Below are 13005 nucleotides of genomic sequence, written 5' to 3'. Positions count from 1 at the left end.
GTTTTCTTTTCTCAGAGGTACTAATTCTTCATTTGTAGATTTCAAAATTTCATAACCTTTTTGCACTCTTTGCTTTAAATTCTACTGTCCCTTGGGATTGCCATATCTATAATCCAAGTATCCTCATCCTTATAATTTACCGATAAAGGCTCTTGTGTCCTCTAGGGTCTGTAGGAGGCATAAAATACCACACTCTCTGCTTCTGTTTAACACATGCATATCCTTTTACGTAAAGGGCAAGGCCACAGGGAAAATCAGTAGCAAGGCTGGGATTAGCACTGAAGAGATTGTCCTTCTGAGAATTTTGTTCAGATCACTCACCCAGACTGTCTTTTGCTGGACAGCTTTGTGGCATAAATGTCAGGATGTACCTTAAAGCTCTAGAAGATAACACTGAAAACTGACATTAATTTTTTTAAAGTATCAAATTGGCTGGGGGTTGTTATCCATCAGATGCTTAAGAATGAGTGTTTCTGTTTAGTCTTTGACCTTTCTTTTCTGTCGCACAGCTTCATTTCCTCAAGGAATAAGGAATATACTTTATGCCCTGATGTATAAAGTACTCTAGTCTTGATGGATCAGCATCCAAACACTTATATGACAATGACTGTTCTTGTTTCACTGAGTGTTCACTATCTGGAATTTTTCTTAAGGGTTCTGAGCCACAGTAAAAAAGGAGGAAAGAGGAATAAGAGGTTTCTGAGAGTCCACTGTCCCATTTTGCCAGTGTTTAGAGATGTAGCTGCACAGGGTGGGAGGGCAGGTCTGTGGAAAAATGAATCATGGTTTCATTTTCCCCAAAATCTTTTTCTCCTTTCTCAAATAGATTATATACCCAGAAAATAAGTCGCATGTAACTAAAAACATGGGACATGGTGGCCTAGTGGTCAAGACGCTGACTCTGACAATCGTAAGGTTGGCATATTGGCAATTTGAGACCCAAACGCTGTGTGACAGAGTGAGATCCTGTCACTAGTCCCAGCTTCTGCCAATTTAGCAATTTGAAAGGATGTAAAAGTGCAAGTAGATAAACAGGTACCACTTTGATGGGAAAGTAACAACATTCTGTTTAGTCACGGAGATGAACACTGTGTCCAGGAAAGGAGCCAACGGACTGCTGATAAAGGCTGAGACCAGCTTGAAAAGCAAACAAATACAAGGGCTTTGCAGCAGCAAGAAAGCAAGTCCAATATTAGAGTACCAGTCCAATGTCCAATAGAGCAGAGTCAGGGGGCAAGCCAAGGGTCCAGGATTCCAGAGCAGCAGTTCAACGAGTCAATTCCAGGGTCAAGGGTTCCAGGTCAATCTGTAGTCCAGGAGGCAAGGCAGCAAGCAACAAAGTCCAAGGGAATTAGAGCAAGACATTTTTGCCAGGGAATGCTGATAGCCTCTGACAAAGAAGCTCGGGGTCTTGCACCTGTTTATATTGTGACAGTTCCCAATCACAGCTGTTTAGTGATTGCTGAGCGTTTCTTGTATAACCTCCTGAATCGACAGCGGCACGTCCTTTCTGTCCTTCACTGGCTGAAGATGACTTCATCTTGCTCTTCTATGTCTCCCAGGCCTGGAATCTCTGCTGGGGGGAGGCTGGGCTGCTCAGTCACAGGCTCTGCTGGAGCTGGCAGAACAAAGCTAGTGCCTGGCTCAGCCTCTTCCTCTGAGTCTTCTGAGTCCTCAGCCTGGCTGGCCATGACACACTATCCCCTACAGTCGGACACAACTAGACAATCTCGTCAAAGGAGAAGCCTTTACCTTTAACTAAGAACACAGCTAGAAAATGCTTTAAAAAGCAAGAGACCAGAGCTCGGGAAGTTAATTTAAACTGGGAGTAGGATCTTTCAGTGGGTCTGGGGGCACTTTGCTGTTTCTGGGACCCTTCACAAAAGCAGCCTAAATTTCCAAAAATGCCACCTTTATTCAAATGCTGGTGGGTAGCAGCAGTGTAGTGGCCAGAAATATCCTTTTGGTTTTGAAAATTTGGTAATTTTTAATGCTAAACATTTAGAAAGTGGGCCTGTAATCTATTTAAAGGGTGAATCACAATTTCTGGAAGCTTGTAATGAAAAGAGTGGTCTAGAGGAACCTGGAGGCTGTAAATACAGCATCAAGGGCTGCATGTGGCTCCAGAGCGATTTAGATGTAATTTCCTATAGACCATGTTAGTTATTGAACATATGAGAAAGAATGGAAAGAAATAGAAGATTTAGGATTAGAAGAAAATTAGAATGGGATAATAAGTGTATTTTAGTTGCATTTATTCTAATAATAGGTTGAGATGTATGGCGTATGAATGAGAGAAAGTGGAATTATTGGTCAACTAGAACCATCAACTGTTAAGTTGGAAGTCATATATATTCCCTTTGTGGTTTTTGTTGTTTGTTTATTTTCCTGTTGATGTTGATTGCTAGTTTGTTCCAAAAGGAACAATATAGTAACATCATTACTTCCATGCTCTGGAAGAGATGTATTGCATTTTTTTCTAGTTCTCCATTATTTGTACATGGACAGCTTTGAGCTTCTTCCCTAATTACATATAGAATTATATTAAGTGACATCAAGTATACACAAAACATGTGTTGTCCGTTATATAGACTTTGTATCACCAACAAAGTAAATCCAGCTGCAAAATTTCAAGGTTTTATTCTTGTTGAATACAGGTAAAAAAAATACAGTAAATCATTATGCTGGATTAAGAAAAAGGTAAGGAAAAATTATGAGAGCAAAAACAATTTAGAAGAATAGTTACACAACTAAAATAGATCAGAGTGATTAATAATCTAGTTTTCTCTTATTTGTGTTCACTGTTCTGTCTCCCTGCAACTAGTAAATGTATAATCCCATGCACAGCTTTAAAAAAGTGTCTCAACCCTCAACAAGAAGCTCATCTTCATGCACTGTATTCTAACTGCTTATATTTAATGCATTGATTACAGATGTGGGAAAAAATAACTTTTATTGTTGGAAAACAATTAAACCTGTTGGAAAACAATCAGGCTGTTGGGAAATTGTTTTATGGTAGGTAGTTGGGGAGGCTGACAAGAACAATTACTTTATTTCTTGTATAGATCATTGTTTATTTTGAAAAGATCCCTTTTGCAGGGATTGCATTGAATATGATAGTCTTTAAAAACACACACACACACACACACAAAAGAGAGAGAGAGAGAGAGAGAGAGCACTTCTTCATAGGTTCTTTTTATTCTTACAGTTTGCCTGTAGCATTAAAGATGTTGGCTCTTTCCCCCTCGCCACTTATTCCTCTAGTAATTCTCTAGAGTACCTGCTTACTGATGATTTTTATGGACAGAATCCCAATGCTCTCTTTCTTTGTGTGTCTCCCCCCCCCCATATGCTTTCAATCAATTTCAACATTGTCAGAAAGTAGCATAATATATTGGCTTCATCATCAAGGAACAGCGATCAAATTGAGGGGAGGTTTGTTATAAACATTCTTCAGGGAACTGATTCTACTTATACATTTAATTAAATGATGTGTATGCTCAAAAACAGTCAACTTCCCTGGGTATTCCCAGTGTAATCAGTCCTCCTGCAAGCACTGTAGACTAATTGGTACACATGGGAACGATAGCCGAGTAAATGCCAGCCTGTAATTGTTGTTGGTAAGGCATAGTGGGACTTTCTCAATTACAGCATGTTCAAATCCATTGCTTCAAGCAACAGTGGGAGCCCACATGGATAAAGATGAATTGCATGGAACAAGCCTTCCATGTTAACCCAACAGGCAGAATCCAGTTCTCCACAGTGAATTCAATCCTTCTGCCGGAGAGAATAGTTTTCCTGTCATATCTGATCTACTTTGATTAATCTCTATGGGATGCAATGCATATATGAAACTTCACACAAGCAATAGCATCAGCTAATATTCTGTGCAAAGTTCAGTGTAGCTACCTGAACTACTGGATAGATGCATGCAAATCCCCCCCTCCCAATCATTACCAAATCAACCATTAAAGTAAATGGCTGATAATATATTCACATTGTAAATTTTAGACTTTTCAGACTCTTCTTTAGTGCAGTTAGGAGTGGCATCAAATCTTATGTTAAGAGAAATATTCTTTAAAAATGGTATGATGGGGGGCAGCACCACTCTGCATAAACATAATTTAGCTATGATACTTTGCACCTGGATGGCCATGTAAGCAATGTGTCATGGTGATTGCAAATATTTGGCTAAATCCAGTGTTAGTCCAACTATAAAAAGGTAAAGGTTCCCCCTTTGACGTGCTTATCCAGTCGTGTCCACTGTAGGAGGCGGTGCTCATCTTTGTTACTAAGCCAAAGAGACAGCTCTGTGATCATGTGGCCAGCATGACTGCACAGAATGCAGTATTACCTTCACCCAAGTGGTACCCATTTATCTAGTTGCACTTTTACATGCTTTTGAACTGCTAGGTTGGAAGAAGCTGGGAGTAGTGATGGGAGCTCACTCCGTCATGCAGCACTTGGGCCTTGAACTGCCAACCTGCCGATCTTGCAATCATCAGTCTTAACTATAAATGCCTCATGTTCCTTAAAATAAATGAATACATCTCCATCTAAACAAACAAACAAACAAAAAACAGGGAATAACTCCCTTTTGACTTTGTACATGTTATACATATAGAATGAAGAATGGTGATCTTTTCCTTGGTGTAAATTGCCCACTCTACATATTTATATTACATATAAACCAATGCAACAAGTTACTTTATTGTATGAATTAGCTTATAGCAATCAAACACCTGAAAGGAAAGGAAGTGCACCAGCAGATATATAAATAGATAGAAAAAGCTTCAATAAACACTGGGACTTAAATTTTGAAGGAGAAATAGATTTTTGTTTACAGGTTCATGTCTACAAAGGGAGACCTAGCATTTAATTACAATACTTCTCCCCCTTCAGAAAACTGTGTTTTAAAATGACATGTTGTAAAATGATTTATAGCATATTGACTACAGGTTTTCTAATGAAAAAGCAATTGTCAGAGTATCCCCAGTAGAACAGTCACTATGCCATAGCAATCCATGCTCATGGAAAGTCATAAGTTAGAAAATGAGAAGCAAATGGACTCACAGCTGGGAGAAACCAACAGTAATTAATTTAACTACCAGCCATTTGTGCAGACCTGATATACATTTTAAAAATTTCCCTTGAGAGACACAAGGTCAGTGAAGAGAATAGTGCATATTTCACAAAGCACCCAAAGAATATTTAAACAGACCAATAATGTAATGTTCACAGTTTTGTCTGTATAATTCAATGAAAGGTGGGGAAAGTAATAATAATAAGAGAGGTTTGTAAAGCAATTTGTGTCTGACTTGGATTTATAGGCTAAAAAAGAAAGAAGGAAAATCCAAAACAAGAAAAAGATAAAATTTTACTTTCCCATCTGGCCTTAAAAAACAACAACACACACCTCAAAACCAAAAAAAAAAAAAAACTTCACATTAAAGACATCTGAGGGAAAACAATAGGCCTTTCATTCAAGTTCTTTGATTAAAACGATGCAAACAGTTTGAGCCTGGCTATGTTGTTTCATTTTAATGAGCAATGAGTACTTCCATTGTCCTTACTAAAGTGCTTAATGCAGCTCCAACAGCCTCATTATCACTGCCAGAGTGCATTCTGTGTTCTTCTCGGAATAAGTCAACTCCATTTAGCTTGAGAGATGATCAGAAAGTGAAATCAGGCTGTTCAGAATGTACTTGTTAATAAAAGTCCCAGGGCACTGGCTCCTGGAGCCCGTGGGGCAACTGTATCATTATTTACTATTTCCCCATAATCATGACACTTGAACTTTTGCAAATCAAATGACCTATACATAGTGAATACATAGTAAAGTAAATATTTGATTGGACATGGATAATTTTTGGTGATGATGAAAGCTGTAAAATTAAAACTATTGTTTGTTGTGGCTATGCCCATTCATTTCTGCTTATGGTGACCTTAAGGTTCTTTCTGACTTATGGTGACGCTAAGGTGAACCACCTATTGTGGGATTTTCTTGGCAAGGTTTATCCAGAGGAGGTTTGCCATTGCCTTTCCTTGAGGTTGAGAGGATGTGTCTTGTCCAAGGTCACCCAGTAGGTTTCATGATGAGCTGGAAATTGAACTCTTGTCTCCAGACTTGTAGTCCAACACTCAAACCACTACAACATTGCTGTTATTATGGTTAAATTATTGACATGTAAATCAGGACACTTTTCAATGTATTTATGTAGATGCTGACGATTAAGAAAAAATATTACTTTTCAGAAATCAGACCTGTTGCCTTAACAATACTTGTACATAAAGGTACTGTTAATTCTGTATTCATATGCAAATATTGTACATTGTGAACTAAAACCTTAAAATGTGATTGAAACAGTATAATATAAGTGGATCACTCTATTCAAGACCCATTATTCTGATGTTACATTGCTTCATTTCATTATAATATATCTAGGTTATGATGTGAAAGAATATATGGCTACACTAGAATTTATGGTTTCTCAGAAGCACACTTTAATGTGCCTTATTCACAGCCTTAATAAAATCACCACAATAACTGAAAAATCAATTCAAAAGTAACTGCGGGCTCCTTCAGATGGGTCAAATGCTTGGAAGGTTGTGTAGGTTGAGTACTTCTAATTCAGAAATTCAAAATATGAAAATCTCCAAAATCTGAAAAATTTTGATACAGCGAGTTGCCTTGCTTTTGAGGAAATGGCGGTGACACTCCTGCTTCTTTGTCTCTCAGATATTCCAGTCTCTCTCCAGCCTTGCATCTCATACACAACACAAGTAGCAAATGAAGGCTGGAGAGAGACACAAGAGATGAATGAGCATGAGTGCCCCAGCAGTCACCTCAAAAGCGGACTGGAAACCAGTGATAAATTTTCTCAAAAAGGAGAAAGGATGGTTATATATAGAACTGTTAGAGTTGAGAAACATAGAAATGACAGAAAATATGGATTCTGTTAGATAGAAGGAATATGAGATATGTTTCCTATTGGTTAATCAGTAGCAATGCATATATATATATATATATATATATGTACAAAGATGAAGTTTAGGAATTTTTTTTAATACTGTTCAATGTAGTTAGTTTTGTATTGTCCTGAAGTGTTTTTCAGCACGATGTCTCTTTATGTTTGTATGGTTCTGTGTTTTTAATAAGCTTTTTATTCCTATCATCAAATGGGTTTCTTTCTAATTCTAAAACATATCCAAACAAAAAGGGCTTCTTCTCTTTTCCCCTTCTTTATTTTTTTTCTTAGAATATAATACAAGAGTGAAATGTCACGTTTGTACTATAAAACTAAGTAAATCTTTTTAAAAATTAGTGGGGGGAAGTTACCTCTTAAAGTTTAAGGGGTATCCCCCCCCATGGTTTAAGGCTGAAACCATAGGACTGCCTTAGCAAACTGTGTGCCTGTTTTTGAAAGAGCCATGCCGCAGATCCAATAAACAGCCCCTCAAAAAGAACGGAACAAGTGGATATAGAACGCTATAAAAACTGACAAAATCCAAGTAGCCATATCACAAAAATTCATGTTTCTTTAAACCAGCCTGGAAGAGCCTCATTTCTTCATCAGGTCTTAGAAATGCTTAAATTTGCTTGCATCATGCCTTTTGATTGGAACCTAAGTCCTACTAAAGCAAGATAACAGTAGTACAAAACATAGATAATCTTTATTAATTGCATTTTAAATGTATCAGGTAGTGTCCCATCACCCTCCTTTAATTTGCATGAATTAACTGCAAGTGAAGGAAATCAGAGCAGCTAATTATTCTTTAATTTACATCTGTAATCAGTTCAGGATAAACTTCCAACATGTTGCAGGCAAAGGAACCATGTGAGCACATTCTCATCATCAAGCATAAATCACACTGCACTGCAGTGTAAAATTTACCCCTCATTACATACAGGTCAGTGAACACATTGTGATTCATGTTGCGTGCCCAAGGGAAAATTCTAATGAACAACAACTAGGAAGAGAGTTATTTGCGAAAATCAATTAGCTCTTTTCAGCACTCAATGGGACATACACAGCAGCAATCATGCTGTTATGTTGATCACTTGAAAGACCTGGTGTCCTATCCTACTCACTTTACAATCATTTCTACTGAGTGGGTTAGGACTTATACCCAAGTAAATATGCATATATTGACACATTGCTTTGGAAATGTTTGTCTATAACACAAGACGATAATTACTTACCAAAGTGTCCAGTCGTGGCCACAGTAAGGTTGAACATTTCCTAAGTAGAATCCAAGAGACTGAGTTACTTCTACCAGGTTAGTGAAATCTAGGCTAATGCTATTGAAAAGCACTGAAGTCATGATGATTTCATCAATAGCCCATACATCCTCGCCTTGAGAGGAATGATATGGTTGCCACCATCTAAACTGAATGCCAAACTGTCTTGCATCCTCTGGTAGTTCCACTGAAATGATCCTTTAAAAAACAGAAACAAAACAAACTTGTTGACACTGGCATGATTAAAGAAATGTTTTGAATGATTCCATCCATGATCTCTTGCTGTCACATTTTCCTCAAATAGCGACAAAATAAATCACTTTTCACTTCAAACTTGTTCTCCAAACTCCCATGTTGTGGCTTTGACTAAGGCAGTTGCTTCTTTTGTCCATATATACCTATCAAATATTTGACTTAGCATTTAATCTCTGCTTCCTATTGTACTCACGAGATATTTCTTCCCCTGTCTGTCTGTCTGTCTGTCTGTCTATCTATCTATCTATGGAAAAATTTTAAAATTATTTTTAACACAAACAATCAATTTTGCAATCAAAATAATATATAATCAAAGATACAGAAACCACTAAGTGTCACCCTGAGTATCTAAAGGGTGCGCTTGCTGTTTGCTGCAGTGGTGGCCTCCTCCTGAAGAGGTAGCCACCAGGAAAACAAACAGCAAACAGATGGGCAGATTTTTACTCAACAAAAGGGAGCAAAAGTTGACCTTCCTCTGGGTGCTCTTTTCACTTTTAGGAGTTATCGCTTGGCTTATCAATTCATCGTACCTCTCACGGTTTAAATTTCAATCCAGGTTGTGTCCTGATCTTATCAGAAGACTTTTACCACTGAATTTGCCACTTGAATACAGTCTGGGTGCATCCCTGCTTCCAGGAGCACTGGGAGTTTTTCGGCTTAAGAAAATGCCCGCCAGAGCAGTCCTGGAAGCGGGGGTGTACCCAGGCTGTATTTGGGCCGCAAAAACCTTCCGATAAGATCAGGATGCAGCCCAAATTGAAATTTAAATCAGTAGAGGTGAGTAATAAGCTAAGCGATAAGCTCCTCAGTCGCTGCTTTTGAGGTCAATTTTTCATTATTTTTCTTTTAAAAAGATGCCCACGTGGTTCTGGGAGAGGTTATTTAGCACCCTTTGCATCTATTTTAATGCCCAATGTGTGTTTGGTCACAGTATGTAGCACACATTTCACTCTTTGATTAAACAATGGATTTTCAGATGTGTTTTTATAGTAATATAAAATTAATTGTATATCCAGCCTCACTATTTCTGGAAGAACAATCCCTAGAAAATGCTCATTTCTCAAGATAAAAATTCATCCCACCATGGGAAGGGACTGTGTGCATGCTTCTATTGCCTGTAGATTTATTTTGCAAGCCAGTCCCACGAGTCTACCACTGTCTTCAAGGCCACTTGATTTCTCATGGCAGCTGTGACAACAAAACCTGTACTTGACAAACTGTGAAGAAAATTAAGAATAATATCGAATTTCCAGGAGCAATTACAGTACACAGCCACAGGGAGCATACATTAATTGCCATGGCAATGACATCTTCGTGCATGTTCCATAAATCAATAATACCAGATGCCCACATGCAACATGCAAGAAAAAAATGTGAGGAAGGACTACATAAGGAGCATTAGTTTCCATCAATGTAGAATTAAATATTGGAAATAGGGTTTCCAGTGTATTCCTGCTGAGCCTGTGTGTGTGAACTCTGTTTTCTTTTCCCTTTCTTCTTCAAAGAGTATGTGTAAATAAGCTGATACACCAAGTGACAGGGTTGGGGGGAATCAATTCATACATTTAACATCACACACCTTCCTTTTCCCTTGCTTGGGCTTTATGATTACCCAAGGTATGTGCTGTTGATCTTTGATTCCTCCTGTATGTGCAAAACTGATTTGCATTTTCACTCATGTCAAAAAGCAGCACATTAAAAAGTGCTTGCTAAGCTGTATTTGTGAACCTTAATATATGCATTCAAAGCATCTTGTGATATCACATTTATTTTTGCAGAGTGAATGTGCTAGCTAGCTGATTAGCAAGAAGACATCAAACGGTGCCACTGAACAAGTAACTTTGGAAGTACTGAGGTGGGGGAGAAAAAATCATCTAAACGATAAGGAGTGGTTCTAAGGAATAAAAATGCTCTGGTCTCCATATTGTTGTGATTTAGCGTGCACTTTTCAGAAAGTGTATATACTATATTTCATCCTGTTCAGGTACTAGGAATAAAGATGATATTCATAAATACTTTTTTTTAAACAGTGAGAGGATAACATTTCATATCATTGGATGCAGCTAGCAGGGCAAGTGGTAATCTTATACCACTTAGAGAAGAGAAAATCTAATGCATTGAATGCCCTTATTTCTGAGCAGATATGTATACAGTGACACTGTAAATTTTCTAAGCCAGGAATGGGGGCCAATTTTCTTCTTCTGGGACCACAAGCTGTCAAAATATCTTACGTCATGAAAAGCAGTGATTTAAAAAAGTAAATGATAACACAGGGTAAATTTAAACTTGGATTGTTGTTCCTGGAGGATGTAGAAGTACTGGGGCAGCACTGTTGGTCTCTTCTTTTGATCAAAAGTAAGGGAGCCCAAAGGTTTGATACGTATCCAGAAATATTGTTTATTTGTGATCTTATACAGAAAGTACACATTAAAGGGGAGTGGTCAGCCTGGGATGGGTACATGCAGCCCCAAGACTAGACTTCGCCCACCTTTATTCTAAGAAGAGAAGCTAGACTGCAGTACAAAACTGTTAGGTCATATCTGCTATCACATTTTAGTTCTGCTCTTACTTGCACAAGGGGAAGAGCTTCATCATTGCCTTGAGAGACAAGGAAAAGCTAAAATGGTTTTTCATCAGTCTACCTTATAGAAGACAAAGGAATAGGAATTTGGCCCAATTTTTTTCTGTTGCAGAACCAAAAAGTGTTCTTACCACTGTTCTTGTATGCAAATACACAAAAAGAGCATGCAAAAAGTTGAGCCCCTTGTTTTGGATATATTATTTCAATATAAGTGCATAGTTAATGTCCAACAGCGATGGTTGTTTTATAGACAAAAATGTTCCTGTCAAATGGCAGCAGATTCAATTGCTCTTATCAGCAAACACGATGAGCCTGATTAATTTCTAATTGTTGAAAGATCACCTTTGCCTAGAAGATCCCACATAGTTGAATACAGTCCTGTTTCCACCACGAGAAACATGTATGGTGTCAAGTGATAGAGCTAATGGGGACATGGCAGGCATGCTCACATGGAGCTTACTTCTCTGTTGTGGCCACTTGAACAGCATCTGTAACAAATCTGTGTGCTTCCAGGAGAAGAGGAAAACTAAGGCTCTTTATGCCATGTCCATAGATGCTGTTTCAGTGCATGTACTGGATCGCTTCCATTTAATGTGTACATCCTTTATATGGTTTATATCAGTTGCCATACTTTATATATCAACCTTTGGCTCGTTACAGAGGGCTAAAAAGTACGCGCAGAGCGCGTACTAGGGTTAAGACGGGGTGGTGCTTCCGCACCGCCCTAACCCTAGTGTGCGCTCTGTGTGCACAAAATGGTGGCGGACGTTCCACATGGCCGCCGCCATGATACGTGATAACTGTGCCGCCTCCAAACGAGGTGGCGCAGTTGTGACGTATTGGGGTCGCAGTAGGGCGCCCGGAAGGAGCTCCGCAGAAGCCAGAGGGAGCCAGTGCTGGGTCTGAGTCTTGGAGGCCCCCCTCCCGACCCAACACCTGGGAACAAACCTTCAAGCCCTGAGACCCAAGCTCCAGTCCCAACCCCAGCTCCCTCTGGCCTCTGCTTCTAATCCACTCCCTTCAGCCATCGCCTCCAAACTGCCCCCAAAGCCAAGCCCAGGGCAGAGACCTCAGAAAGGGAGGGAGGGAGGGAGGACTCATCCACAGATTTTGGTATCCGTGGGAGGGAGGTCCGGAACGGATCCCCCGTGGATACCGAGGGCTGACTGTGTCACATTGGCAGGGCTTGGCATTGTCCTTATAATGATAAATAGTATCATTGTACATTGTCATGCTTAGAGTAGTGTATTTTTTTATAATAATAAAAAAGTGGAAGCATAGCCACATAAATTATGCTGGCAGTTTTGCTCCACAAAATATGAATATTTTTGAAAACTCATCAGGAAACACTCTAAAAAAGAAAAGAAAAAAAAGGGGACTACACAAAGGAACCTTTATCAAAAATAATCATAGTTCAGTAAATGTCTGTGTATAAGACTTGTCTTATTAAAAACAAGGACAATTGCACATTAACATCTCATTAGAATCAAGCATAGCTGCACATTCCTCTTGATTCAACAATTAACCTAAATGGCCTATATTTGAACACATTACAAGTGCACATGGGTGAGACCATTTCTAGCAGAGTATAAAGTTTCTGAATCGAACCAGCAAAAACACTAACTACTAAAGGAACTCTGTTACAAAATTGAATAGTGGCTAATTGTTGGTAGGCTTTTTTGGTCTGAGTTTTTGTTGTTGTTATTTTTGGCAGAAAGGAGTTTCTCTGAGACAATGTCAAAGAACATTCAGCCTATACATGCATTCCCTTGTCCCCTCATATTTCTGTATGCCACTTTTCTGGACTGTGACCTGCCAGAGTTCAAAGAGAACTGTTGTTATTGTGTGACTTCAAGTCATTTCCAGCCGATGGTTTTCTTGGCGAGATTTGTTCAGGGTTAATTTGCCTTTGCCTTCCTCTGACGCC

General features: G+C 38.8%; 1 protein-coding gene across 1 annotated transcript in view; it reads right to left on the bottom strand.

Moving 5' to 3' along the window:
* RELN (reelin) overlaps positions 1–13005 on the bottom strand; it is a 250778-nt gene that overhangs the window by 105867 nt on the left and 131906 nt on the right. Inside the window, 1 exon segment of the mRNA XM_042467668.1 lies at positions 8204–8440. Within this exon segment, the coding sequence (XP_042323602.1) occupies positions 8204–8440 (237 nt within the window).

The sequence above is a fragment of the Sceloporus undulatus genome, chromosome 5, assembly GCF_019175285.1.
Source record: "Sceloporus undulatus isolate JIND9_A2432 ecotype Alabama chromosome 5, SceUnd_v1.1, whole genome shotgun sequence".
Classification (NCBI taxonomy): domain Eukaryota; kingdom Metazoa; phylum Chordata; class Lepidosauria; order Squamata; family Phrynosomatidae; genus Sceloporus; species Sceloporus undulatus.
This window is presented reverse-complemented; position numbering and strand designations above follow the sequence as displayed.